Source organism: Eleutherodactylus coqui, chromosome 12 (assembly GCF_035609145.1).
Source record: "Eleutherodactylus coqui strain aEleCoq1 chromosome 12, aEleCoq1.hap1, whole genome shotgun sequence".
In the NCBI taxonomy this organism is placed as follows: Eukaryota; Metazoa; Chordata; class Amphibia; order Anura; family Eleutherodactylidae; genus Eleutherodactylus; species Eleutherodactylus coqui.
Window position 1 is genome coordinate 32,654,351 of NC_089848.1, and position 25,011 is coordinate 32,679,361.

General features: G+C 42.6%; 1 protein-coding gene across 1 annotated transcript in view; it reads right to left on the reverse strand.

The window, feature by feature from the left end:
• POU6F2 (POU class 6 homeobox 2) overlaps positions 1-25,011 on the reverse strand; it is a 558,245-nt gene that overhangs the window by 259,888 nt on the left and 273,346 nt on the right. Inside the window, exons 3-4 of the mRNA XM_066584657.1 lie at positions 16,390-16,481; positions 1,392-1,620 (exon numbers count right to left, since the gene is read on the reverse strand). Coding sequence (XP_066440754.1) covers positions 1,392-1,620; positions 16,390-16,481 — 321 coding nt within the window. The remainder of the gene's footprint in view (positions 1-1,391; positions 1,621-16,389; positions 16,482-25,011) is intronic.

The following is a 25,011-nucleotide window of genomic DNA, read 5'->3' on the forward strand; positions in this document are numbered from 1 at the left end:
CCCAGAAAACAGTCACTGACAGTGTAAGTGGGTTGGAGGAAGTGTTGGAAAATGTTTGTATTTTAAAGTCATTTGAATTTTTAGTATTTTTCTTTTTCTTTCCATTTTATTATTTTTGGCTTAATTAATTACTTTTTACTTTTACTATTTTCTTTATTTTTTTTACTCCTGTTTTCTGTGTACGGAGGAAGTTAAGATCACTGATATAGTAAAATAATGTCAACTGGTCCATTAGATCACTATCAGCAGTTCTTTGCATACAGAGGACTATTGGGAGGACAGAGCTCATGTAATCCAAACTTGCTCCTCTTCCCCATCAGACTGTTGGAAGTCTAAGATATCATCGAGTCCTCACAGGGTTCTATGGCATTGGCCTGAATGAAGGAAGGAAACCTACATTCGGGTCCTATTGTAGAGCATGGCATTCAGATGGTGGCAGGGAGCTGATCATTTCAGCTTCTTGTCACTTCAGAAGAATTACACGAACACAATGTTAGCCCAATCTTCTTGTTTCTTCATGTATATTTCAATTCCAGCTTCGACAACAACCATGTTCTTTTCCCTGTGCCTAGCAACTACCCTGTTTTTCTGAAAATAAGACATATCATGATTTTCCAGAATTTTGGGGGATGCAAAATGATTTTTCAGGCTTTTTGAGGATGCTTGAAATATAAGCCCTACTCCAAAATTAAGCCCTGCTAACAGTTAATTAAAAAAGTCAATTTAAATAGTGTCCAGGCAGCTATACATGTAGAAAAGTTAAACCTTTTTGAACAAAAATTAATATGACACTGTCTTATTTTTGGGGAAACGTGATAGTACTGAAAGCTTCAGCTCCAAGCAGACTTGCCTTTGCTTTGAGTGGAAAGAATTGGAAGAAAGCTTGATGGGACTTGAATTAAATATTTTTTTAGTGTCACGTCGACCATAAAAGGGGTCATACAGGAATACAATAAACATACCTGCTTTCTTCCAGCGATAGCGCCACACTTGTCCATGGGTTGGGTTTGACATTTCAGTTAGGTTCCTTTAAAGTAGAGAGGTCTGAACTGAAATACCACACAAGTGGACCGATGTGGCACTCTTTTTGAAAGGGGACCAAGTGATAGAAAATATATTAATAGGTCTTTAGGTTCCTTGGACACAAAGGAAGTTACATCGCCCCGTAAGCATGGCAGCATAATTTCATGTGAATGTAACGAAGTTGGTGAAGTGGAAGTTTATTCTTGGAGTCTGTGCAGGATGGACTGTCCCAGGGGCGAAGACATAGACATTCAGAGTAGGAATAGTCGTACATTAGGTGGCTTTGGCTTGGCTCGCTCACAGTGGTGGTGAAACACAATGGAGAAGTTCTCTTTCTGGCAAAGTATGCATTAGATACATAGACTTACCTTGTAGATTTTGCAATGGCAGAGTCATTATTCCTCCGGCTGCTGCAGCTGCCACCAGGCCTTGAATGTTGGTAAGATTGGCTGTAGGTAAAGTCAGCACCAGTCCTTGCTGTCCCCCAAGTTGTCCGGCCATGTTAAATGGGATGAGGATTGGCTGGTTGAGGCCGGGGGCACCCCCTGGCATCACTCCGGCTACAGCTGATGCCAGTTGTTGTGCTGCTAGTAGTGGCTGGAAAATAAACATAAATCTGAGTTAAGAAAGTATGGTGTGATACGCTTTAGAAGACAGAAGAATCTACAACGGTACATTGAAAGGCATTTCATAAAGCTTTCTATTTTATCAATTGGCTGAGTGTTGTTTACAGTATACTCAACCGCAAATGTAAGGAATAAAGCATGAAATGTGAATAAAGTACATAAAAACCATATATTGCTGGAGCCATTGTTTAGTACTTGCATACAATGTAATGCTAGAATAGGATACATAAACACAAGGCACATGAATTACCCATATCTATACTAATATATTGCGCTTTCCCACAGGACACATTTAGGTTTAGTTCACAAACAAGACATTTTCTATCCATTTCTGGTTAATAATAATATAAGATGATATGTTTTTAGCAAGCCGCCTGTGTGTTTAAAATACCCATTCCATCCCCCAGGCGGTATCTACCGATAGCAATAGACTTTTGGTGCAAGACACTTGGGGTGATTTATTTACTCTTCATATTATCTACAGACAGTTGGCCACGTTTCTCCCCCGGGGCCTTGTATTCTATGGCAGTTTGATCAACAAGGTGCACAATGGCATTTCTTTTCCGAGAGTTTTCTAGTTGGAAACTATTACAAATCTTTAAAAAATGAAGTCCTGCCCTCGTTCTGGGCCGAGCACCATGTCTGTCAATGTAATTATACATAACAACTGGAATAAATACTCTAATAAATCCGATCGTCTCATTCTAAAGTGGACAGAAACAAAAAGAGGCTGCTGATTCTTCATAAATAGTTCTAGTATTGTCAGCGGGCCGTGTCTAGTATTGAAGTGAATGGGGATCAGCTGCAGTATCAGACACCGTCCATGGGGAAAATACCAAATGCAGAATGATTCCTTTCTTATTTATTTTGCGTAAATTGCAAGGAAGACGTATTATTTGTGGAAACGACTTTCTAAACTTAGACAGCTTTATTCAAGATGCCAACGCAATATAGGATGTAAAAGTGTTCAACCTCTTCATGACCACAAATGGTAATATTGACACGCACCATGGACCTATGGCGCACGCGTGTCCTATGTTTTGCAGGTACGTACGTTTGCATGCCTGTAAAACATAGACATGTGACTAGAGATGAGCGAACATACTCTGCCGAGCTTGATGCTCGTTCAAGTATTAGCGTACTCGATGGTGCTCATTACTCGAACGAGCATCAAGCCGTGTTCGACCTCGCCCCAGTTTTGGCTCCTCCCCCTGTGACGTGCCTGATTTGCCCCTCCCCGCCGCGACGCAGCACGTATGTCAACGGCAAATTTTTTGTCTGGCAGGCAGGGAAGAGAGAGAGAGAGATGAACCTGGGGGGGGGGGGGGGGGAGCTCGGCACCCAGCGTCCCACAAACAAAAATGCTCGAGTCTCCCATAGTAGTCAATGGGGTTCGTTACTTGAGTAGAGCTCTCGAATTTTACGAAAAGCTTGACTCGAATAACGCGAACCTGAGCATTTGGCTGCTCGCTCATCTCTACATGTAAACACATCATATGGAGCCAATGGTTCTAACAGACTTGTGGTTTTGTGCGCCCCTATTTATGCACATAAACACGCTCGTCTGAATGAGGCCTAAGGAAGAATACACTATATAGCAGAAAGTATTTGGACACCTTTCCTAAATATTGAGTTGAGATTTATCAGCCACATCCATTGCAAACCAGTGCATAAAATCAAGCAACATCCATGTCATAGACAGAGATGATTAGAAGTACTGAATGGGTAAAACGGAATGGCTCAGTGACTCTAAACCTGCACAGTCCTAAAATGGACAGCTCCATGCTACCAACCTTGTAGCAACAGTTTTGGGGGAGGTCTTTTCCTATTCTAGCAAACTTATTCACCTGTGCATAGAATAAGATCCAAGAAGTCATGGTTTGATGAGTTTGGGGTGGAAGAACCCAAGTGGCCTGCATAATGCTCTGACCGTCACCCCAGTGTAAGCTTTGGGATGAAACAGAATGCTGATTGTGAACCAACCCCTCTCGACCAACATCAATGCTTGACCTCACAAATGCTTTTTTTGGTTGTATGAGTGCAAATTCCCATAGACACACTCCAAAATCTTGAGGAAAGCCTTCCCAGAAGAGTGGAACCTAAATGTCCAAAAAATGGGCCCAAACCCATTTTAACGTTTATGGTTTTTAAATGAGATGTCCAAGGCACTCATGAAAGTGTGGTGGTCAGTGGTCCACATACTGTACAAATGGCCATATAACACACACTCACCGCAATTTCTTGCAAGATGAACGTCTACAACTACATGAGAGAAACTCAGCAGTGTATTGTATGAACTCACAAGTGTTATTCTTTAAGTCCTGGCTTACAAAAAAAATAAGTTCAAACAGTTAAAGTGCAGTAATTGCTACTCGCAATTTGCTGTACTTTTATAATGACTGTAGTTTTCCAACTCTTTTTCATGTCACTTTGTCATATGTCATTGCCATCAATCTTAGAACTTCCTGCCAGCATATTCTGTTTTTTAGACACAGCCATACTTAGATCTTAAAGGAATCAATAATATAAAAGTCCCAGTCATGGACAATGCCAATATGGACCCCATTATTGTCAGTAGGCTGAGCTTTAAATAATTAATGCTTTGTTCCGTGACAAAATGAAGTGCAAGCACTAGCTCAGAATTGATCACCTCCTGTATATACTGTATATTTTGCACATTGCTTATGCATCCTATTTTAATAGAATAATTATTTGGGAACCCATGTAGATAATGGATAAAGGAAGCAGAAAATTACATCAATAGAATTTCTGTAAAAAGCTTAGATGAGACGCTTAAAGGGGTTGTCTCGCGAAAGCAAGTGGGGTTAAGTACTTCTGTATGGCCATATTAATGCACTTTGTAATATACAATCAGGAGGCTGGAATCGGCACATGTGACGGGGGCGGAGCTACGCGATGACGCGTACAAGGAGGCGGAGCCAGAACGCCGCTGCTGCCGAGCCGAGCCAAAGGGAGAAGACCCATCTGCGCAAGCGCGTCTAAAAAAGCAAGAAGACACCGAAATTAGACGGAGCCATGGAGATGGGGACGCCAGCAACGGAGCAGGTAAGTGAATAACTTCTGTATGGCTCATATTTAATGCACGATGTATATTACAAAGTGCATTAATATGGCCATACAGAAGTGTATACCCCACTTGCTTTCGCGAGACAACCCCTTTAAGACTGTCGCCTTTCTATCTGCAGTAATGCAAATGGGAGGAAGGAACAATGACTCCACAGCGCCACCTATTAGAAGGTAGCATTCCTACAAGTCAATGCCAACCCTTCTAACAGGCCTTGTAACAAAGACTGGTGATATAAACCAAAGCTAGAGTCTTCCCCAGAAAGAAAACACAACCATGCCTAGATTGACTAGTTCAAGGTTTTTGCCCTTCATCGGTGTACAGTAGGTTGCTGGCTGAGTGATGGGCCTATGATGCGGGTTGGGAAGGGTAACGTTTTTCTTTAGGGAGCGCACCTACTAAGTGTGAGGAGACTGCATGCATGCTCCTCTGGGAAATCTATGCAAATGAGAATCTGGAACAATGCCTCCTCAACGCCACCTATTAGAAGACATTATTCCATCCTTCCATTTGCATACATTTCCCAGAGGAGCATCCATGCCCTTATAAGTTTCCTCACACCTAATAGGTGCTTTGCCTAAGAAGAAGCTTTACCTCTCCCAACCCACATCATAGGCCTCTCACTCAGCCAGCAGACAGTCTGTCTGTACATCGTAATTTTTTCCTTCCAGAGAAGATTCTAGCTTTGCATTATATTGCTAGTCATTGCTACAATAACTGTTAAAAGGTCAGACAATGACTTGTGTAGAGTCCCAGTACACCATCCTGGTCCCCTCCATAAATGTCACAGATGTTTGCCTTCTGTAGATGCACTGTGCAAAGCTTGTCTTGTCATAGCCAGTGTGTGTGTAGCATAGCTGCGGCGCTTGAGAGGTTAACGCTAATAAAACCATTGCATGCATGTGAATGTATCAGTTTGTCATGTCATGTGGTATGAGAGAAGGTATAAATAGAAGTGCTTGAGAGTGGGAAAGGAGTCCATCTTCAGGAGTTCGGAGAGAGTGCTAACACAGAGCCACATAGAAACACTTTCAGCTTCCATGTAGGTGAAGATGGAGGAAGAGGAGAGACATCCCATAGTGAGTGAAGTCTGAATGGGAATGGGGTGAGTCCCAAGGCCCTGGAGAGAGTGAGAGCATCCCCAATATTTCTGTATAAAGGGACCCACCATACAGGTACCAGTTCACACTACAGGCTATTGCTGTGCGGCCGTTCAGTCTGGATCACCACACAGAGGTACACGGCTGAGGCACACCCACGTGCCTGCCATGCGGGGTGTTATTGTTTTAAGTTTTTCTGTAAATAATTGTTTGCCAGAGAGTCTGCAGAGTGACCCCTACCCACTTCCTCCTCTGGAGTGTTCCCAGTCCAGGAGTGGTGCCATACAGATAACGTGGACTGTAGGACTGGTTTTTATCCTGTGTATCCTTCCTACCTCTGAGCTCTAGCCTGTGTGCATTAAAAGTGAATTGAACCTGCATTACCTTGAATGCTTGTTGTGTTAAAATTCCTCAAGTAAAGTTATACCGGGCCCTAACCGTTCCTGAGGACCCGGGGTACTATACACAAATCTCTGTATTATTTTCTCCACCACGTAACATACCGGTGTGTGGAAAGGTGGCATCACAAATGATAAATACTGGCCTTGGCTACGTGATATACCTCAGGGACCAGAGCCTGGTAAGTGCCGCTGTGACAAGCCAACACTTATTCCTCCCAGCTCTGCACAGAAGTCAAGTGTCTCGGGTCACCCTTCTGGGGTGCTGCCCTTGCAGGAATGCTGCCTTCTAATATGTAACATTGTAGAGGTATTGTTCCATCTTCCCATTGGCATACATTTCCCAGTGGAGCATTCACGATCTTATAAGTCTCCTCACACCAACTAGATGCTCTCCTTAAGGAGAAACTTTACCCTCCTGACCCATCTGCTTTGGTAACAATTAAATAGACACATGTAGGCAATCAATCATTCAAATGCAATATATGTTCAACCCTAATTCCAAAAAAGTTGGGACTTTGTGTAAGATGTAAATAAATGCAAAGAGAAAAAGAATCAGGATCATGTCTACCATTGTGCAGCATTCCCTTTTCTTCTTACAATAGTCTGTAAACATCTGGGAAGTCAGGAGATGAGTGCTGGAGTTTTGGGAGAGAATGTTGTCCCATTCTTGTCTGATGGAGGATTCTAGCTGCTCAGCAGTTCTGGGTCGTCTTTGCCAGATTTTTTATTTCATAATGTGCCAAATGTCTTCTATTAATGAAAGGTCTGGACTGTGGGCAGCCGGTTCATCCCCCGGACTTTTCTTCTGCAAGTGATTTGCATTATAGAATCATGCCTGTTTTTAATGCATTGATGCTTGAAGGCTGGTAGATCTTCAGTAGCAAACACTGACCATCAGCCTTGTCCCTTGTGCACATGAATTTTTCCAGATCTGCTCAACCTTTTGATGACATTATGTACTTTATATAGTGGGATATTCAGAGCTTCTTATACAATTTTATGTTGAGAAACATTTTGCTGAAGTTTTTCCACAATTTTTAGATGCTGTTTTTCACATATCGGTGAACCTCTGACCATCTTTGCTCCTGAGAGACTCGACCTCTCTAACATGCTCTTTTTATACACAGTCATGTGACTTAGTAGAAAATTGACCCTCCAGCTGTTTTGTATTAGTACCACTTACTTTTGTAGCATTTTGTTAACCCTGCCCCAACTTTTGTGAGATGTGTTGCTGCCATTAATTTTTAAATGAGATAACTTTTTAAAAATGAAATAGAGAAATGTCTCCCTTCCCCCTTCTGATATGTTCTATATTCTATTGTAAATAAAATATGGTTAGATGAGATTTCTAAAGCATTGCATTCTTTTTTTTAATATTTATTCACATTTTACACAATGTCCCAACTTTTTGGGAATTAGAGCTGTGTAAAACCATGGGAGTAACTACCAGGGTAAAAGGTATAGCAGCTTCTGTGAGGCTTTGGGCTTAAAAAGAATCTTTCTCCACTCTGCGGTGAGATATTAGTGGTTCAGTTGTGTAAGGACCCAAAAAACTGGTATTTTGTCGCCACACTCCAATAAAGGTAGTAAGATGGTAGGACGCAATATTAAACTATTCTTTTTTTAAATAAATTAAAAACCAGCATAAGATGCGCACTACGTGGTGGAACCCTTCATCAGTCAAGCCGGGTAGGGCATCACTCTGGGGAATAAAGGAAAATGGACCTAAAAGTGCTGGTCTCCCCAGCCCCGGTTCTCTCTGCCGCTGCTATAACCAGTATTTTTGCATCCATATTTCTCCAATCCCAAAAGAGATGTCCTACCCAGCTTGACTGATGAAGGGGTCCACCCCGAAACATGTATCATATGATGGTTTTTAATTAGAGATGAGCGAGTATACTCGCTAAGGGCAATTGCTCGATCGAGCATTGTCCTTAGCGAGTACCTGCCCGCTCAGGAGCAAAGATTTGGCTGCCGGGGTGAGTGGGGAGCAGCGGAGGAGAGCGGGGAGGAACAGAGGGGAGATCTCTCTCTCACTCTCTTCCCTCCGCTCCCCCTGCTGACTGCCGCAACTCACCTGTCACCGGCGCCGGCAGCCGAACCTTTTCTCCTGAGTGGGGAGATACTCGCTAAGGGCAATGCTCGATCGAATAATTGTCCTTAGCGAGTATACTTGCTCATCTCTATTTTTAATCTATTAAAAGAATAGTTGGATATTGCGTCCTATCATCTTACTACCTTTATTAGAGAGTGGTGCCAATGTACCAGTTGTTTTGGTCCTTACACATCTACTTGCCCACTATTGTTGGGTCCATCTGGTTGGCAGCACCTCCATTATCTATCTAATTTTTGCAACCCTCTCTAATGCTTTTGGGTTCTGGATATTCATCTGGGAACCAAGCCTCTGATATCATTGGGTTTGCTCCACCCCTTTCCTTTCTCCCATTAGTGGTTTAGTGGTTATGGAAGGGAAAGGTAATAAAAAAAATTGTAATTTCGTCATTGGAAATTCAATTAAATGTCATGTGGTACTAAACTGAGCTTGCATACACCTTTAATGCCTTGATATTAATTATTGATGAAGGTAGTCATGGAATTGGGAACAAAGAGAGGAAATAAAGTTTTCCTTTGGGGGGGATCAGAAGGTGGGAGAATGCTAAAGCTTTCCATTTGGAATATGCCCTGGAAAGATGAAAAGGCTACAGATTCAATTGGAATAGGTCATATAGAGGGAGAAGAAAAAGTCCTAAAGGGGGGGGAAGTTTATAGCTTTCCATTTGGAATAGATTTCAAGGAGGTGACAAAATTATAGCTTTCCAATAGGAATAAGTGCTGGAGAGATGATAAGGTGGCGAGGTTCCAGGAAAAACATGTTTAAAATACAAAATATGAGTGAGTCCTAGTAATATGCAATAATATCTGGTAATTACTGACAGTTTAATCTGAAAGCAAACGGATTCAGTTCTCAAGAGTCATTAAAAGGACTAGAATCAGCGAGGTTGAAGAGCAAGAACTAGCCATGCATAGAAGCTAAACTCCTGAACTGTGGATGTTCGAGAGGACTTTCAAACAATGTGAGCCCATCCAGTCTTGATCTTACACACTTGTCTTCATCTGACACAAACATTCTTTAGTTTGCTGAGACTCACCAGCTACTAATAATACAAATTTAATGATTGCCAAAAGCAATGTGATTTCAAAAATCCCACCGGAGATCTTAATATGGTTGAGATGCTACATCCAACATCCACCTGTCCTTTCAACGATGCTGCTTACTCTTTGAGATCACAAAGTCAAGCAAGAGAACAAGAAGTGTGTCATAATAACATGCATTACATTAGATGGGAGACACTTCATTGAATATTCACACACTAAAGCATTCGGCCTAAATATGCATGAGGACAGAACAAGTATACTAAATGGTTTCATAACAAGTTTTCTAAGTAGTACAAGTCATTTCTGGTAAGGTTAATATATACAAGTCTGGAACGCATGACCACTTTTTTCCACACTCTCAACTGTGCCTAATTTAGGGGCAGGGGCGTAGCTAAAGGCTCATAGGCCTGGGTGCAAACGTTTATCTTGGGGCCTCCAACTTCTCTTAACCCCTAATGCAGAGGTATAACTTGAAGCTTCTGGGCCCCAATGCAAAACCTGTAACAGGGCCCCCAACTATAATGCTTTATTCATAGTACTGGGCTCTCTATATGGATAAGAGAGGCCTAATGGGCCCTCTAAGGTTCCTGGGCCCAGGTGCAATCGCATCCCCTATAGTTACGCCAGTGCTTAGGGGGGCTTCACATCTGCGTCAGGGGTTCTGGTTTCCTGCTCTGTTGAAAAGCAAGAAAGGGGAATCCCCGGACCGTATAGCTCAGTCTTATGACGGAACCAAACCATTGACTATAAATGGGTCTGTTCACTTTCGCTCAGCTGCCTGCTTGAAGCCAGAAGAAAAAGCGCTGCATTCAGCACTTGTTCTTCCAGTATTTTGTACTGGATCTGCGATGGAGATCACCCTTAAGATGACTTTGCACCACACTTATCCCATTGTATTGACATACAAAATAATACAGCTTATGCCAATTTGTCCATCGTCTCATGCCGTCTTACTAAGACTACACAGCAGTATTTTGGTCAGTATTGCACATCAGGGTCTGCAGGCCAAGCTCAGGAGTGGCTCCAGAACATAGAAAAAGTGCAAATTTTTTCATTATATGTTTTCTATGTAGGTTCCATTCTTGGTTTTGGCTCACAAAGCTTTAAAGCAGTCAAACCCCACTGACCATAATAGAATGACTATCACAGTATTACATCATAAATGGACTTAAGTACAAAGAAAAACTTAAATGTGGCAACAAATAACTTCTTCTTCCTCTCCTTATGGCCAGGCCTGCAGACAACAGGAAGCAGGATTCACACTGCATTGTGCAGCATTGTTGTTGGTGTTCTTTAACTTTTTTTTTGCTATACTGTGACCCCATGTTAAAGGGAAGCTGCCACCTGCCTAAAGCAACATAAACTAACTGTTAGGGGATGTGACGGGGAGCCGATCCTGGTTACCGCGGTACCCGCCTGTGAGGTCAGCCAAAAAATCCGACTCATAGACTTATAAGGCTAGAAGTTAGTTTATGGTGCTTCAGGCCGGTTACAGGTTCCCTTTAAAGTCTACAGCAAATAATTGAAAAGTCTACATACTGTACATGGTAATTTTGTCGTTTTTGTGCTATTTTTGCCATTTGTGGCCATTTTTTTTTTCTTTTTCGAAGTGCAGCATGCTCTGGCATTTTTTCTGATGTTTTTCTATAGGCCTCTTTCCAGTACTTGAAAATGCCAGAAAACACACATTTTAAAGGTTACGAAATTTAAAAAGCCACAAAAAATTGTACTGACAAAGACTAGAAAAATGGCTTGAAGTTTATGTCCTTCTTCTAGAAGTGTTAAAAACTGCTGAAAAAAACTGTACGTTAGGGAGGCCGAGAGGGAGACAGATCAGCCGACGATAGAGGCTTGGAGAAGTCAAACCTGCAGTGATCAACAGATGCTCAGGGCAAGTACACTGTAAGAAGGGCCGATGGGACAAGCCCTTTAACTGACATGTATTATCCAGCTGTAGGAGGGATTGCTCCGCTCCCCAGGCCCATGGGTTTTGGGTCAGGGCAATGTATTACTGCTTGAAACAGAATGATACATTTCCAATAATCTTTGTAGTCCTTTGGTCTATCCTTCAACCTCCAACATAGCCTAATAAATCCTTACAGAATGTATTTTCTATACCGGATTCAGTGAGGTTCCCTTTTGTTTGGTCGTGGCTAAAAAACATAGCAGAATGCACTATTCTGTGCAACAAAATAATGGGGATGAGGCAAACACCGGTAAGTGGTCGGTAACCCTACATTGTGTTGTGTGTGTAGAGTTGTAGATAGTGGACCTCGTAGATGCAGTCACATAGAGGAGTGACTTGACGTCAGTCCATGCTACATGTCACCACCAAGACCCTCGGCATGTACAGGAGGCCCTACAGCATCACGGCAGTAGACCAGGAGAATCTATCACATTGCAGGGCTTATTTCTGTTGGGGACTGTGTATGGGGTCCCTCACATATTTAGGTAGTACGCAGGGCATACGCAAGCAAAAAATATAGAAGAATATACACCGACGCGCAAAAATGCAATGCCCATTGTGCAAATACGCAGCATAAATAGACTTATGCCTGTTTGGGGCCGGCTTTAGGCTACACCTGGACCCCTACAGATCAGCACATTCATCAGATTGTCTGTTCTGGCGGTATTGTAGCTTGTGCCATTTAAGTGAATCCACAGCAAACTCATGGCTTTGTGGATCGGTGCGGTCCAGCGTTGGGCTTCCCTCACTGCCTCTACGTGTGAACGCACGCTTATAATCTGGGACTAGAGAAAGTCACCATACAGAAGCATCTTGAAACAGTTAAATGTGAGCTTGGAAAAATGAGCCGGAGCTACTTATCTAACAGTCAAATCTTCTCCGCAGGGAGCTATTTTGTCTAACAAGCTGCTTTTCCATATTTAATGCAGAAAAAAGCGTTGTGACACGTCTTCAACATTTCCAATTTCTGTGTCTTGCATTTAGAACTTTTGATAAAATCACTTCTTCCTGAAAGTTCTAGCGTACGTTATGGAAATATTGTGATCTCGTCAGGAGTCAGTTGTGGAAGTAACAATTAAAGGAGCACTAAACCTCAATACCAAGGCCTATACGTCACAATGTAAGGACGGTTCTGGTGGCTACCAGAACTGGAGATAGGTGACATAACATTGTGATAATCGGGGCAAAACGTTCTCTGGACTTCCCGTTAGTAGTCCCATTAAAGAGCCACTGGGTAACACTGGCATGTAAAAGTACTTGGGGACCTTAGTCAACTGTAAGCTTACCTGGAGCAACCAGTGTCAGGCAGCTGCTGCCAAGGCAAACAGGATCACGGGTTGCATCAAAAGAGGTCTAGGGGCGCATGAGGAGAACATTGTTCTTCCCCTTTACAAGTCACTGGTCAGACCACACATGGAATATTGTGGACAGTTTTGGGCGCAGCTACTCAAAAAGGACATATCAGAGCTTGAGCGGATACAAAGGCAGGAAGCTAAAGTAATTAACAGAATGGGCGGACTACAATACCCAGAGAGGTTTTCACAATTAGGATAATTTAGTTTAGAAAAAAGACGTCTGAGGGGCGACCTAATAACTATGTATAAATATATCTCGGGACAATACAGAGATCTCTCCCATCATCTATTATACCCAGGACTGTAACAAGGGGCCGACCTAATAACTATGTATGGATATATCAGGGTCAGTATACAAATCTCTCAGATCATCTATTATACCCAGGACTGTAACAAGGAGGCATTCTAATAACTATGTATACATATATTAGGGATCTCTCCCATCATCTATTTATACTCAAGTGTGTACCAAGGAGGCACTCTAATAACTATGTATAGATGTATTAAGGGTCAGTACAGAGATCTCTCCCATCATCTATTATACCCAGGACTGTAACAAGGGGGCACTCTAATAACTATGTATAGATATATCAGTGTCAGTACAGAAATCTCTCAGATCATCTATAATACCCAGGACTGTAACAAGGGGGCGCTCTAATAATTATGTATAGATATATCAGGGGATAATACAGAGATCTCTCCGATCATCTACTTATACCCAGGACTGTAACAAGGGGGCGCTCTAATAACTATGTATAGATGTAATAAGGGTTAGTACAGAGATATCTCCCATCATCTATAATACCCAGGACTGTAACAAGGGGGCGCTCTAATAATTATGTATAGATATATCAGGGGATAATACAGAGATCTCTCCGATCATCTACTTATACCCAGGACTGTAACAAGGGGGCGCTCTAATAACTATGTATAGATGTAATAAGGGTTAGTACAGAGATATCTCCCATCATCTATTATACCCAGGACTGTAACAAGGGGGCGCTCTAATAACTATGTATAGATATATCAGGGGTCAGTACAGAGATCTCTCCCATCATCTATTATACCCAGGACTGTAACAAGGGGGCGCTCTAATAACTATGTATAGATATATCAGGGTCAGTACAGAGATCTCTCCCATCATCTATTATACCCAGGACTGTAACAAGGGGGAGCTCTAATAACTATCTATAGATATATCAGGGTCAGTACAGAAATCTCTCAGATCATCTATTATACCCAGGACTGTAACAAGGGGGCGCTCTAATAACTATGTATAGATATATCAGGCGATAATACAGAGATCTCTCCCATCATCTATTATACCCAGGACTGTAACAAGGGGGCGACCTAATAACTATGTATACATATATTAGGAGTCAGTACAGAGATCTCTCCCATCATCTATTTATACCCTGGACTGTAACAAGGGGGCGCTCTAATAACTATGTATACATATATTAGGAGTCAGTACAGAGATCTCTCCCATCATCTATTTATACCCTGGACTGTAACAAGGGGGCGCTCTAATAACTATGTATACATATATTAGGGGTCAGTACAGAGATCTCTCCCATCATCTATTATACCCAGGACTGTAACAAGGGGGTGCTCTAATAACTATGTATAGATGTATTAAGGGTCAGTACAGAGATCTCTCCCATCATATATTTATACCCAAGTGTGTAACAAGGGGACGCTCTAATAACTATATATAGATGTATTAAGGGTCAGTACAGAGATCTCTCCCATCATATATTTATACCCAAGTGTGTAACAAGGGGGGGCTCTAATAACTATGTATAGATGTATTAAGGGTCAGTACAGAGATCTCTCCCAGCATGTATTATACCCTGGACTATAACAAGGGGGCGCTCTAATAACTATGTATAGATGTATTAAGGGTTAGTACAGAGATCCCTCCCATCATCTATTATACCCTGGACTGTAACAAGGGGGCGCTCTAATAACTATGTATAGATATATTAGGGGACAATACAGAGATCTCTCCCATCATCTATTTATATCCAGGACTGTGACTGTAACCAGGGGGCGCCCTCTACTTCTAGAGGAGGGAAGGTTTCTACACAACATTGAAGGGGGTTCTTTACTGTAAGAGCAGGGAGACTGTGGAACTCTCTCCTGAGTATGTGGTGATGGAGAACTCAATAAAAGAATATAAAAGAGGTCTGGATGCCTTTCTTACAATATTAAATGTTATATCACTGATTACCTCAGGAGGGTCGGTGATCCGGGGATTATTCTGATTGCCAGATTGGAGTCGGAAGGAATTTCTGTTTCCTAAAATGAGAAAAATTGGCTTCTACCTCATTGGCGTTTTTTGTCTTCCTCTGGATTAACATTGGGGGGTAATAGGCTGAACTGGATGGACATATGTCTTTTTTTTAGTCTAAGGCCCCCTGCACATAATTCTGCAGCGGGCTTTACCGCAAAATTTCTGCCCATGCCTGCCTGCATGGGATTGCATAGCAAAATGCAATCCTATGCAGACGTTTGCGATTCGTCTGCGTGAAAACACACGCGGAAAACAAACCGCAGCATGTTCTATTTCTGTGCAGGTCTCGCAGAGGCCCGCACAGAAATGTCAGTAGTGCTGGGCCGCTCCGCTCTGCGCATAGCAGAGACGGAAGACGCAGGGAGCGAGTGTAGGGGCACGGGTCTGCATCCCACTGTGATAATCCCGTCTGCAGGCGGCCTAAGGGCTCAGTCAGACGAGCAGATATTCATGCGATTTTCCGTGCTGAAAAAAAATGCACTGCGTTCGCGGAAACAATGGAAAGATGGAACATATGGGTGGCAATGGACATGGATTTTTTTTCGCACGCAGTGCATTTTTTCTCCATGCGGAAAAAACGTGCAAACATCCGCTCGTCTGACTGAGCCCTTAAGGCCCTTTTACACGAAACAATTAATGTTCAAACAAGCAAAATGAAAGATAATTATTCTGTGTAAACGCAGCCAACAATTAAACAATGAATGATACATTTTTAACTTTTCATTCATTTCATGTAGGCGTAAAAATCTTCCTCAGCTCATTCACTAATCATGCGGTTTCAGTCCTTCTCAATCACTTCTTCTGGTCTTCGCAATCACTTCTCATTTGAACGAGCCGACGTGCATCTTTACAGCAAACTCTGAAATCATTCACTCGTTCAAACAAGAAATCGCCAAGTCTAAACAGCCCCTCACATACAATGTTACAGTCAGCCTCTCCCCAGCTTGAAACGGCAGATAACAGATAACAAGATACTGCATTAACTGTAGATAAGTTATATCTCAAGCTCACGTGTATAGATTCATTGATTGGCCTGCGGGACTCAACTGGATCATTTCCATAAAGCACACTGATAGTTTTTAAGTCCCCCTTACAATTAAAGGTCTCGGAGTGTTAAGTGAGTAACCAAACTTACAAACCTCCTACCAAGAAAGAGTCAGCCTGAAACTTTACCATAAGCTTCGCTCTCTATTCACTGAGCATTCTATATCTTTACATAGGTAAATCCTAACATTCTCCCATCCTCCTCCTCCTCCTAGAATTCACATCCCACATTTCCAATGATACATTCTAACAGTAATCCCAGAAACACATAAAAAATCCTAAACAAAACGTTACAAATTGGCATGAAATAATTGCAGAACTGTAAAGATTCCATTACCTGCGGCCCCACTGTAAACCCTGGATGAGACTGGCTGGGGTGATGAGGATCGTTTGTACCCGGCTCAGGCGGCACGGAGTTGCCTCTGGCCCCTACAATGTAAAGAGAATGTGTGTCTTATTATGTGAAGCGGAGATCAGCACGTTACATTTCACTTGTGATGTCACCGAGCATCAGGCTGACAACGATCTGCCTAAATGGTTTATCAATAACCCAGAGCTCAAGTCACTTATCAGCCGCATACATTATGCTAATATTCATTCAGAGCAGCCGCTCATTCAGGGGGATACAAGGATCTGACAGCACAGAAACTGAACCTATCATCAGTAGGGCTAATGTGGGTCGCATTATCCACCAATTTACATACAGGACTTCCCAGCGTGACTGTGTCGTGTAATTTCTTTTCACGCTCCAGTGAGCGGGAGCCGGTGTAATACCTAAACATGCTACAAATAAAGGAGCACCGGGAGCCGTTCGCTGCCACTACCGATGTGCAGCACCATCCTCGTCTCCTGATACTCATGTGCCCGGCACAAGCTGCTCATGTATAACTCAGATGTAATAACCGATTATTTACAAACTGTTCCAAAAATTTTTAATGTTTTTTTAACCAAGCCTGTTAACCCCGTCACGCTCTATGGTGTCTATATATCATATGTCATGAGTTAGTTTTTGATTCATGACGAATATATACATCAACTTCATCTCCTGGGTGCTACAACTGAACTAGCAAGGATAGCGATAGGATATCATGACTGATACACTTAGCCGGACTCCTACCACAACTGCTGGAATTATACATTACTCCAATTCCTGCAGTTTAAGCACGTAGATGCTGCAGCCAATAGTGTGCTGATTGGTTACTGTAGCAGGAATAGGCCAACAATGGCCTATAGGAGCCCATTAGGCTCTGCCAGAGCCAGAGTTTAATAGGCTCCGCTTTAGTGCAGTGTTTCCCAAACTCCAGTCCTCATGGACCCCCACAGGCACTGGCGTAACTATAGTGGGTGCAGGGGATGCGGTTGCACCCGGGCCCAGGACCCTTAAATGGCCCATAAGGCCTCTCCTCTCCACATAGGGAGCCCAGTACTATGAATGAAGCATTATAGCTGGGGGCCCTGTTACACACTTTGCATCGGGGCCCAGAAGCTTCAAGATGCGCCTCTGCCCACAGGTCATGTTTTTAGGATATTCTATAGTAAGAACCCCTGTGGCAATGTCTGAGGCGCTGACAATAATTACATCACCTGTGCAATATACTGAGGAGATCCAGAAAACCTGACCTATTGGGGATTCATGAGGACTGGAGTTTGGGAAACACTGGTTTAGTGTAAAACTAAAGTATTACAGTGTATTATAGAAGCGATCAAGTGATCACATGGTCAACTAGTGGAACTAAAAAAAATGTTTTAGGTAGCTTTCAGGTGAGCATATTTTTACTTCACATTTGGTCCATGTTTTGTGGACTGTAATATGGAGCTAATGCTAATCAGATTCTGAAAACGTAATTTTCATACCAGATGGCGCCCTACCTCACTTTCACTTTCCGTTGTTATCGGAACAGCACCATACCGGGACGTTGGATTGACAACATGATCTTGTTCTTCAGCAGTGGCCTTCCAGGTCACCCTACCTTGCCCCATGTGATTTTTATCAAAGGACAGATTTTGTCGCATCTATGCCCGCTACTCTTCAAGATTTCAGACAGCAAATTGTTGGAGCTGTGAACTTAATAGCCAGGGACCAGATGATTCACGAGTGGCAAGAAATGGACTACCAGTTTCATGTTTGTTGTACGACACATGGTGCCCATGTTGAATGTGTACCACCCCACGCACCTCAGGGACCCTAAAACTGTAAATGAGATGCCCAGTGTTGTAATGCGGTAGAAATGGTATATCACAAAACACTTTAAACATTCCTCTCTTCAGTGATATGCGGATTGTGTCTTTTGGATGGTTGTTTTAGGTCACCTGACCTCCAAAAAAATTAGACAGTAATCAAAAGGTTGTATGTACCCCAGAATGGCACCAATAAAAATGTCAGCTCGCTCCACAACAAACACGCGCCTCACACAGCTCTGCTGATGGAAAAACGAAAAAACTTTAGAGCTCTCTGAATATGGTGGGGCCGTCATTGTGCTGAACTAACATTATTCATGCAGCGCAGTGAACACCACAAAAAGGTGGTCACCTCAATACAGAGAAAATGGTCAAAAAGTAGTATGTACCCCAGAGTAGTACCAAAGGCAGAGCTCTCACATAAGCTCTGACTGAAAACTAAAAAAAAAAATGTTGATGGAAAACCTTTTTTTTTCTAAGGCCGTGGTCAGACGAGGAATTTTTTTCGCGCTCTATAGGGGCGTAAAAAAATGAGCTTTATTAGAACCAATTCTTTCTAATAAAAGCGGTCACATGTCCGTTTTTTAGAAGGCCGAAAAAATTGCACCTGCAAAAGATAGGACAGCGTTCAAAAAAGCAAAGCCTTCCTCCCCATTGAAAACATAGGAAGAAGATCGCACCCTTCCATCACTGCTGTGACAGCTGTGGCAGGGGATTCCTTCATCCCCATGGGGAGTCCCCTCATCACTGAAAACTGTGACAGCACTTTGATCAGGGCACGCCCTGCAGAGATGAAGGACTCCCCTGCCACAGCTGTCACAGCAGTGGTAGAGGAGCGCGATCTTCTCCCTATGTTTTCAATGCGGCCGGCGCTGCTACCGCTGACCCCATTGACAGCAAGGTGAAGCCCCTCGATGTGACAGCATCCAGGGGATTCACATCCAAGGAATCCCCTGCTGCAGCTCTCACAGCCGCAGGAGGGGATAGCAATCCTCGCCTATTGCTTTCAATGGTGACACACGATTTATGTGCGATTTTTAGCTTCAGTCATGCGTTTTTTAACACATACGTCCAGAGATTTTTTTTTAGCGCGCCTATGCATGCGCTAAAAAATCGCTTGTCTGATCAAGTACTAAGCGTTTTTAGTGTGCAAAAAGAAGGAAAAAAATCATATAAATTTGGTATTGTAGTAATAGTGCTGGACAGGAAAATAAAAGCAATATGTTATTTCTGCCACTGCGAATGGGGCAAAATTTAAAGCATAAAAAACTGGAAAACTGCTGTTCCTTTTTATCCCTCCCAGAAAGAATAAAAAAATAGTCAATACGTTATATGCACCCCAAAATTGTACCACTAAAAAACACAATTCACACCACAAAAAATAGGGTCTCATACAGCTACATTATGGCTTTTGGAATGTGATAATAAAAAAAAGAGAAAAAAATGCTGTGTATTTGCTCAGAATGCTCATTCAATTCGATGGAGCAAGTCGATCAGCTGTTTGCTGGGCCCATACGCCTGTGCACTGAGCTTATTTCTGCAGGAGGCAGACAGCTCTGTTCCCACTGCTGTGGCATGGCTTGGTATTACAGGCAAAGGTCCCATTGAACTGAATGAGAACTTTGCCTGTAATACTAAGCCTGGCCACTGCAATGGAAATGGAGCTGTCTTCTTCTTGTAGAAATTAGTACAGCGCATGACTGCATTAGCCCAAAAAGCAGCTGATCAGCAGGGGACCCGGGTGACAAACCCTGCAAATCTACAATTTATACCCTATCCTTAGACCATCAATAACTTACAACTGGACAACCCCTTTAATTTATTTATGCCTATTTATAGAGGATGGAGCTGTTTCTCTAAGGCCTAGTGCCCACGGCCGTGATGGGCTCAGCAAGCGGAATACTGCAGCGGAGCCCGTCACGGTGCCCCCCCCCCCCAAAGACCCCATACTCATACTCAGCAACTGCAATGGAAGCCGTCCACGCGTACGCCCGCAGCAAAATAGAACATGCCGCGGGTGATTACGGGTGATTTCACGGGGCAGAATTCCACGGTGGAATTCCGCACCGTGAGCATTGCGCTATTAGGTTCAATAGAACCTAATAGCTGCGGGGCGACGCTACATACATTGTTCAGCCCATACAACAGGGATCAGAAGCAGCACAGCACTGGAGATGAAAGACCTGTGATGAAATGACCATGCTCCACCCCTGATCACATAACGGTGATGCTCATCCCAAGTGAATGACTTACATGCTCCACCACTGGTCACATGATGGTGATGTCATCGAAGGTCCTGCATCCTTTCGCAGATTACAGGCAGACTACAACCCCCCCCCCCCCCCCCTTCCCCATGGCCTTAGCTGCTATGTAATACTAACGAACACCTAGCCGGATAGCAGCCGTGTGCGTACAGGACCTGTGATGCTGTCACCGTCATGTGGTCAGGGGCGGAGCATGTAACTCCTTCACTGCACTGAGGATGAAGGACTTTTGATGATATCACCGTCATGTAAGTTACTCACAAACCCACTCACTCACGCACGGACAGACAGGTGATTATTAGTAGTCTGATTGTTTCATAACAAATAACCGTATTAACCATATTATTGCAACAAGCTATAGTTAGGGTCGCCTGTCTATTCATTTAATCACTATTGTCTCACAGGCTATAAAAAGTATTTCACATAGTGAGATTCGTGTAGGGTGTTGGCGTTCTTCCACATCTAGGAGACCCAATAAACAGACTTCAACAGGGAATTTATTGGCTAAGTAAATCTGCCACTTCAGTCCAAAAAGTGTGACTGTCATTGCAAATCCACACTAAGTGAAAAAATCAGCAATTGGTGTTCCACACCTGTAGTATGGAGAGGTGCGCGGTCTCCCCATACGATGTGGTCTAGTACGGGTGAGGTAGCATTGGTGTCAAATGTGGAGTTGAATAAGTTTATCATTTGTGACAAATGGGATTCCACAGATTGGACTGAACATTCATTTGGTTCAGTGCATTAATTGTAGGCAGGAAGCTCCTAAACGCTCTCCAATGGTGGCTGCAGGAAGATAGAAGGATATGGCATATCCATCACCCACTTACATTGGACAGTTTTAGGGTGACTACCCACTACAGTTTTTTTTCACTGCGAAACTCGCAGTGTTTTTTTTTTCTGCGGGGGTCTATGGGACTTGTAATGTTAAAATCGTGATCGCGCAAAATCACAATTTACTGCGAAATCGCGATTTTAACATTACAAGTCCCATAGACCCCTGCAGAAAAAAAAACACTGCGAATTTCGCATTGAAAAAAAAAACTGTAGTGGGCAGTCACCCTTATAATGATGGCAGTTTATAATATTAGTAAATGTCAAGAGGTTTTCCTAATGATCATCATTTATGGTTCTCAGTGGTTTAGTATGAAGATATATTTCTCTAATTACTCATTATATTGTTAGACATTTTCACCAAGCTCTGTACTACAACCGCTTCTATACACGGTACATCACAGAGACATCATGCTGTCCTCACCTGCTTCAATAGTTCTTGTAGGCTCGATGGGCTGCGATATAGTTTACCATTGGCTACAGGTTATTCACTTTGACCCGTGGGTTGTCTACTATGTACAATCCCATAATGCCTACTGTGAGCTGACACATCAATCATGTGACACTCTAATACGGAACAGAAGCTCAGGCCGGCGTAATGCACTATGTTTTATACTGTGTACTCTCATATATAACCTACTTACTTATCACATGTGGGTTATCTTACCTAAATAACTACAGTATGGTCTGGGTACTTGCAGTGTTTTGGGGTGAATGCTGTTATCATGCTTTTTAGTTGAATGCTATGTTACACCTATTTCACTTTTGATTAAAGAACTGTATACATTTAGTGTGCCCAACTCCTGACTGGCGCTGCTTGCCCCCAGCAAGTCGATGCCTAGGACAGTGATGGAAGAAAGGTTTACTTGTATATACTTTGCTATGGCTAACCTATAGGCTGGGTTCACACAGGGCTGAAAAAGGTGAGTATACATTTTTTTTTATTTTTACACATTTTAGGATGTTTTTCAGGGAAGGGCTTATATTTTAAGCCCTTCCCCAAAAATTCATCCAGCGCTTGCCGACAGCCCATTGCTTTCAATGGAGCCGGCTGTATTGCCGGCTCCATTGAATTCAATAGGCGAACATCGTTCTCCTCTGCCACAGCTGTGGCAGAGGATAGCGGGCAGCGGCGGGCCGTTTCGCTGAAAACGCTGCTAGGTGCAGATTTTTCAGCGAATCGTCAGCCCCAGTCATGCGATTTGCGGATGCGCATCCGTTATGCGATCCGCAAATCGTGCGAAAAAACGCCCGTGTGACTGAGGCCTCATGAAGATAGAAAATGCTGATGGCTGACTCCCAAAGGGAGCGGGCCATTCTTATAAGGCATGCTTCATTTCCATTCCTAACCTGTATGGCTGGTTTGATTCCACTGGTAACACTGCATAGTCTAGTCTTTTTATGAGACCACTTCATAGATAATGTACTGTAAAGCTATATGTCTGGTGAGTGTCAGGCAAATAATAGAAGTCCATACATGCCAAATGATACAATGGGGCAGATTTACTATTGAAAATTCATAAATATCCCCAGAATACCGTCTTCATGCTTTGCACCACATTTATCATGTCTTTTAGACACTGTTGGACACTTTTTTTCACCATGCTTAATAAAGGGGCAACCCTTTGTGAAAATTTTTGTGCAATTTGTGTAATTGTGAAAAGCAAAATCTGATGCAAACTAAAGGCCCATTTACATGCAACGATTATCGCTCACAATTCACTCAAAAGCCATCATTTGAGCGATAATCCTTGTGTGTAAATGCTCCCATCTTTCACTCTTCAGCTGAATGATGATTTTTATGTGAGTATAACGTCCATCGTTCAGTCAGAGAGAAGATAACACAGACCGCATGCTGTGTTTTCTGTCCATGGTGCTGTATTCTCCACAGGAGTGCTGATTACATTATATTCAGCTTGCAGGCTCACTGCAGAACAAAGGAGCTGAATGCAGAGAACAGACCACCTGCTGTTCTCTACATATAAGTATGGAAGGATCATTTACATGCAAATAAGGGTGATAAGCTGCTAATGGACATTTTAGCAGTTCATGCAAAAGAATCACTCAAAACCTTTTCAACAATTTGCGTGTAAATGGCCCTTAAGCCAACTAATAGGTGACAACACAGTCTAAAGATTCTCCAAATTTGTCACTGTGATAAATCTTGTACATGTTAAGACTGTCTAGTCTAAAGGTTCATTTACACACAGATGATCGCTCGAAATTCATCAGAAACTGACAGTTTCGAGTGATCATTTTGCATTAGGTACTAATGGGTTAATCAGCCCTTTAGTAGCTAACTAGCTTCATTTGCCTGTATTTAGAGAACAGCAGGTGGTCCATTCTCTAAATACATGGCTATTGTTCTTCAGTGGGCCAGCTGCTGAAAGAATGTTATCAGCGCTGCCCATGGAGAACTCAGCGTGGGGTCCGTCTTATCTTATGGTACTGAGGGACGAGGATTTCATGCGGACCTGAAGTCAGCGATCGACGATAGGTGCACAGTAAGTGTACGATGGGCACATTTACACACGACTATCGATCAAAGGATGGCTTTTGTGGGAATTTTGAGTGATAGTCATTGTATGTAAAAGGGCCTTAAGTTTGCACTGTCTAATTATATTAAGCAGTATTTGTAAATCTGCCATAAACGGGTAAATAAATTTGCTTTCAGCTATTATTACTACAATGTAAAATATTCCAACATTATCCTAATAATGTACCGCCTGAGCTGTTTGTAGTAAATGGTAGAAATGCGCCCCCATAAAAAATAAATACATCAAATTGAAAAAAAAATCCCTATGGGACTCCTGGTGAACGTATTACATCATTAGTATTAGATGGCTTATGGCATAGAGTAGAAGTAGAACAATGCTCGAATATGGAAACCGATTAATGCTGTGTGACAATTGCCAAACAAGATATGATGAAGCTTATGGCGCCCCACATTGTATTGGGGTTGTGCGAATGGGCTAAAAATACATAGCGCCATTTATTTAACAATTCTAAAAAGTTGAATTTAGGGTCACTTCTTTTTCTAATACAGGGTTTCTGGAGTATACATTGATGGCTTCTCCTTAGGATAGACCATTTATGTGCAGAATGTATATTCAGGCTTAGCCAGTCGGAGGCTTTTCTGTCACTTTTAGGGTATGTTCACATTTAGCGGAAAATCTGCACCAAAATCCACATTAAACACCGCGCCAAAATCCACAATTGTGATGTGGATACGTATCGGACTTCAACTTAAAAGGGGAAATCTGCTGTAGATCTGCATCAACAATTAATGCTGTGGATTTTGAAGCAGTTTTTGACACAGTTTCGATACAGATTTTGGTGTGGATGTAGTGCTGTGGAAAATCTGCACCATTTCTGATACAGGTGAACGTACCCCAAAGGGGCTTAAACTGTCCATACACAGGAAACGCCATCGGCCGCAATGTGGCCAATCAATCATTCATGAGATCATGCATGGGGTTGTTCATGCTAACAATCCCACCAGCAACTTGCAAAGCTATACTGGTGGATGGTTAAAAAAAGGAACACTGGGCTTAAAGAAAGAGGCGCGTGATTGACCAAATTTGTCTGATCACACCATACGCTTCTATTTTTGCTGACCATGGATGAGATCTTACAATATAATGGATTACATTTTAGGCAGACCATAGTCTTACATCTTAAGA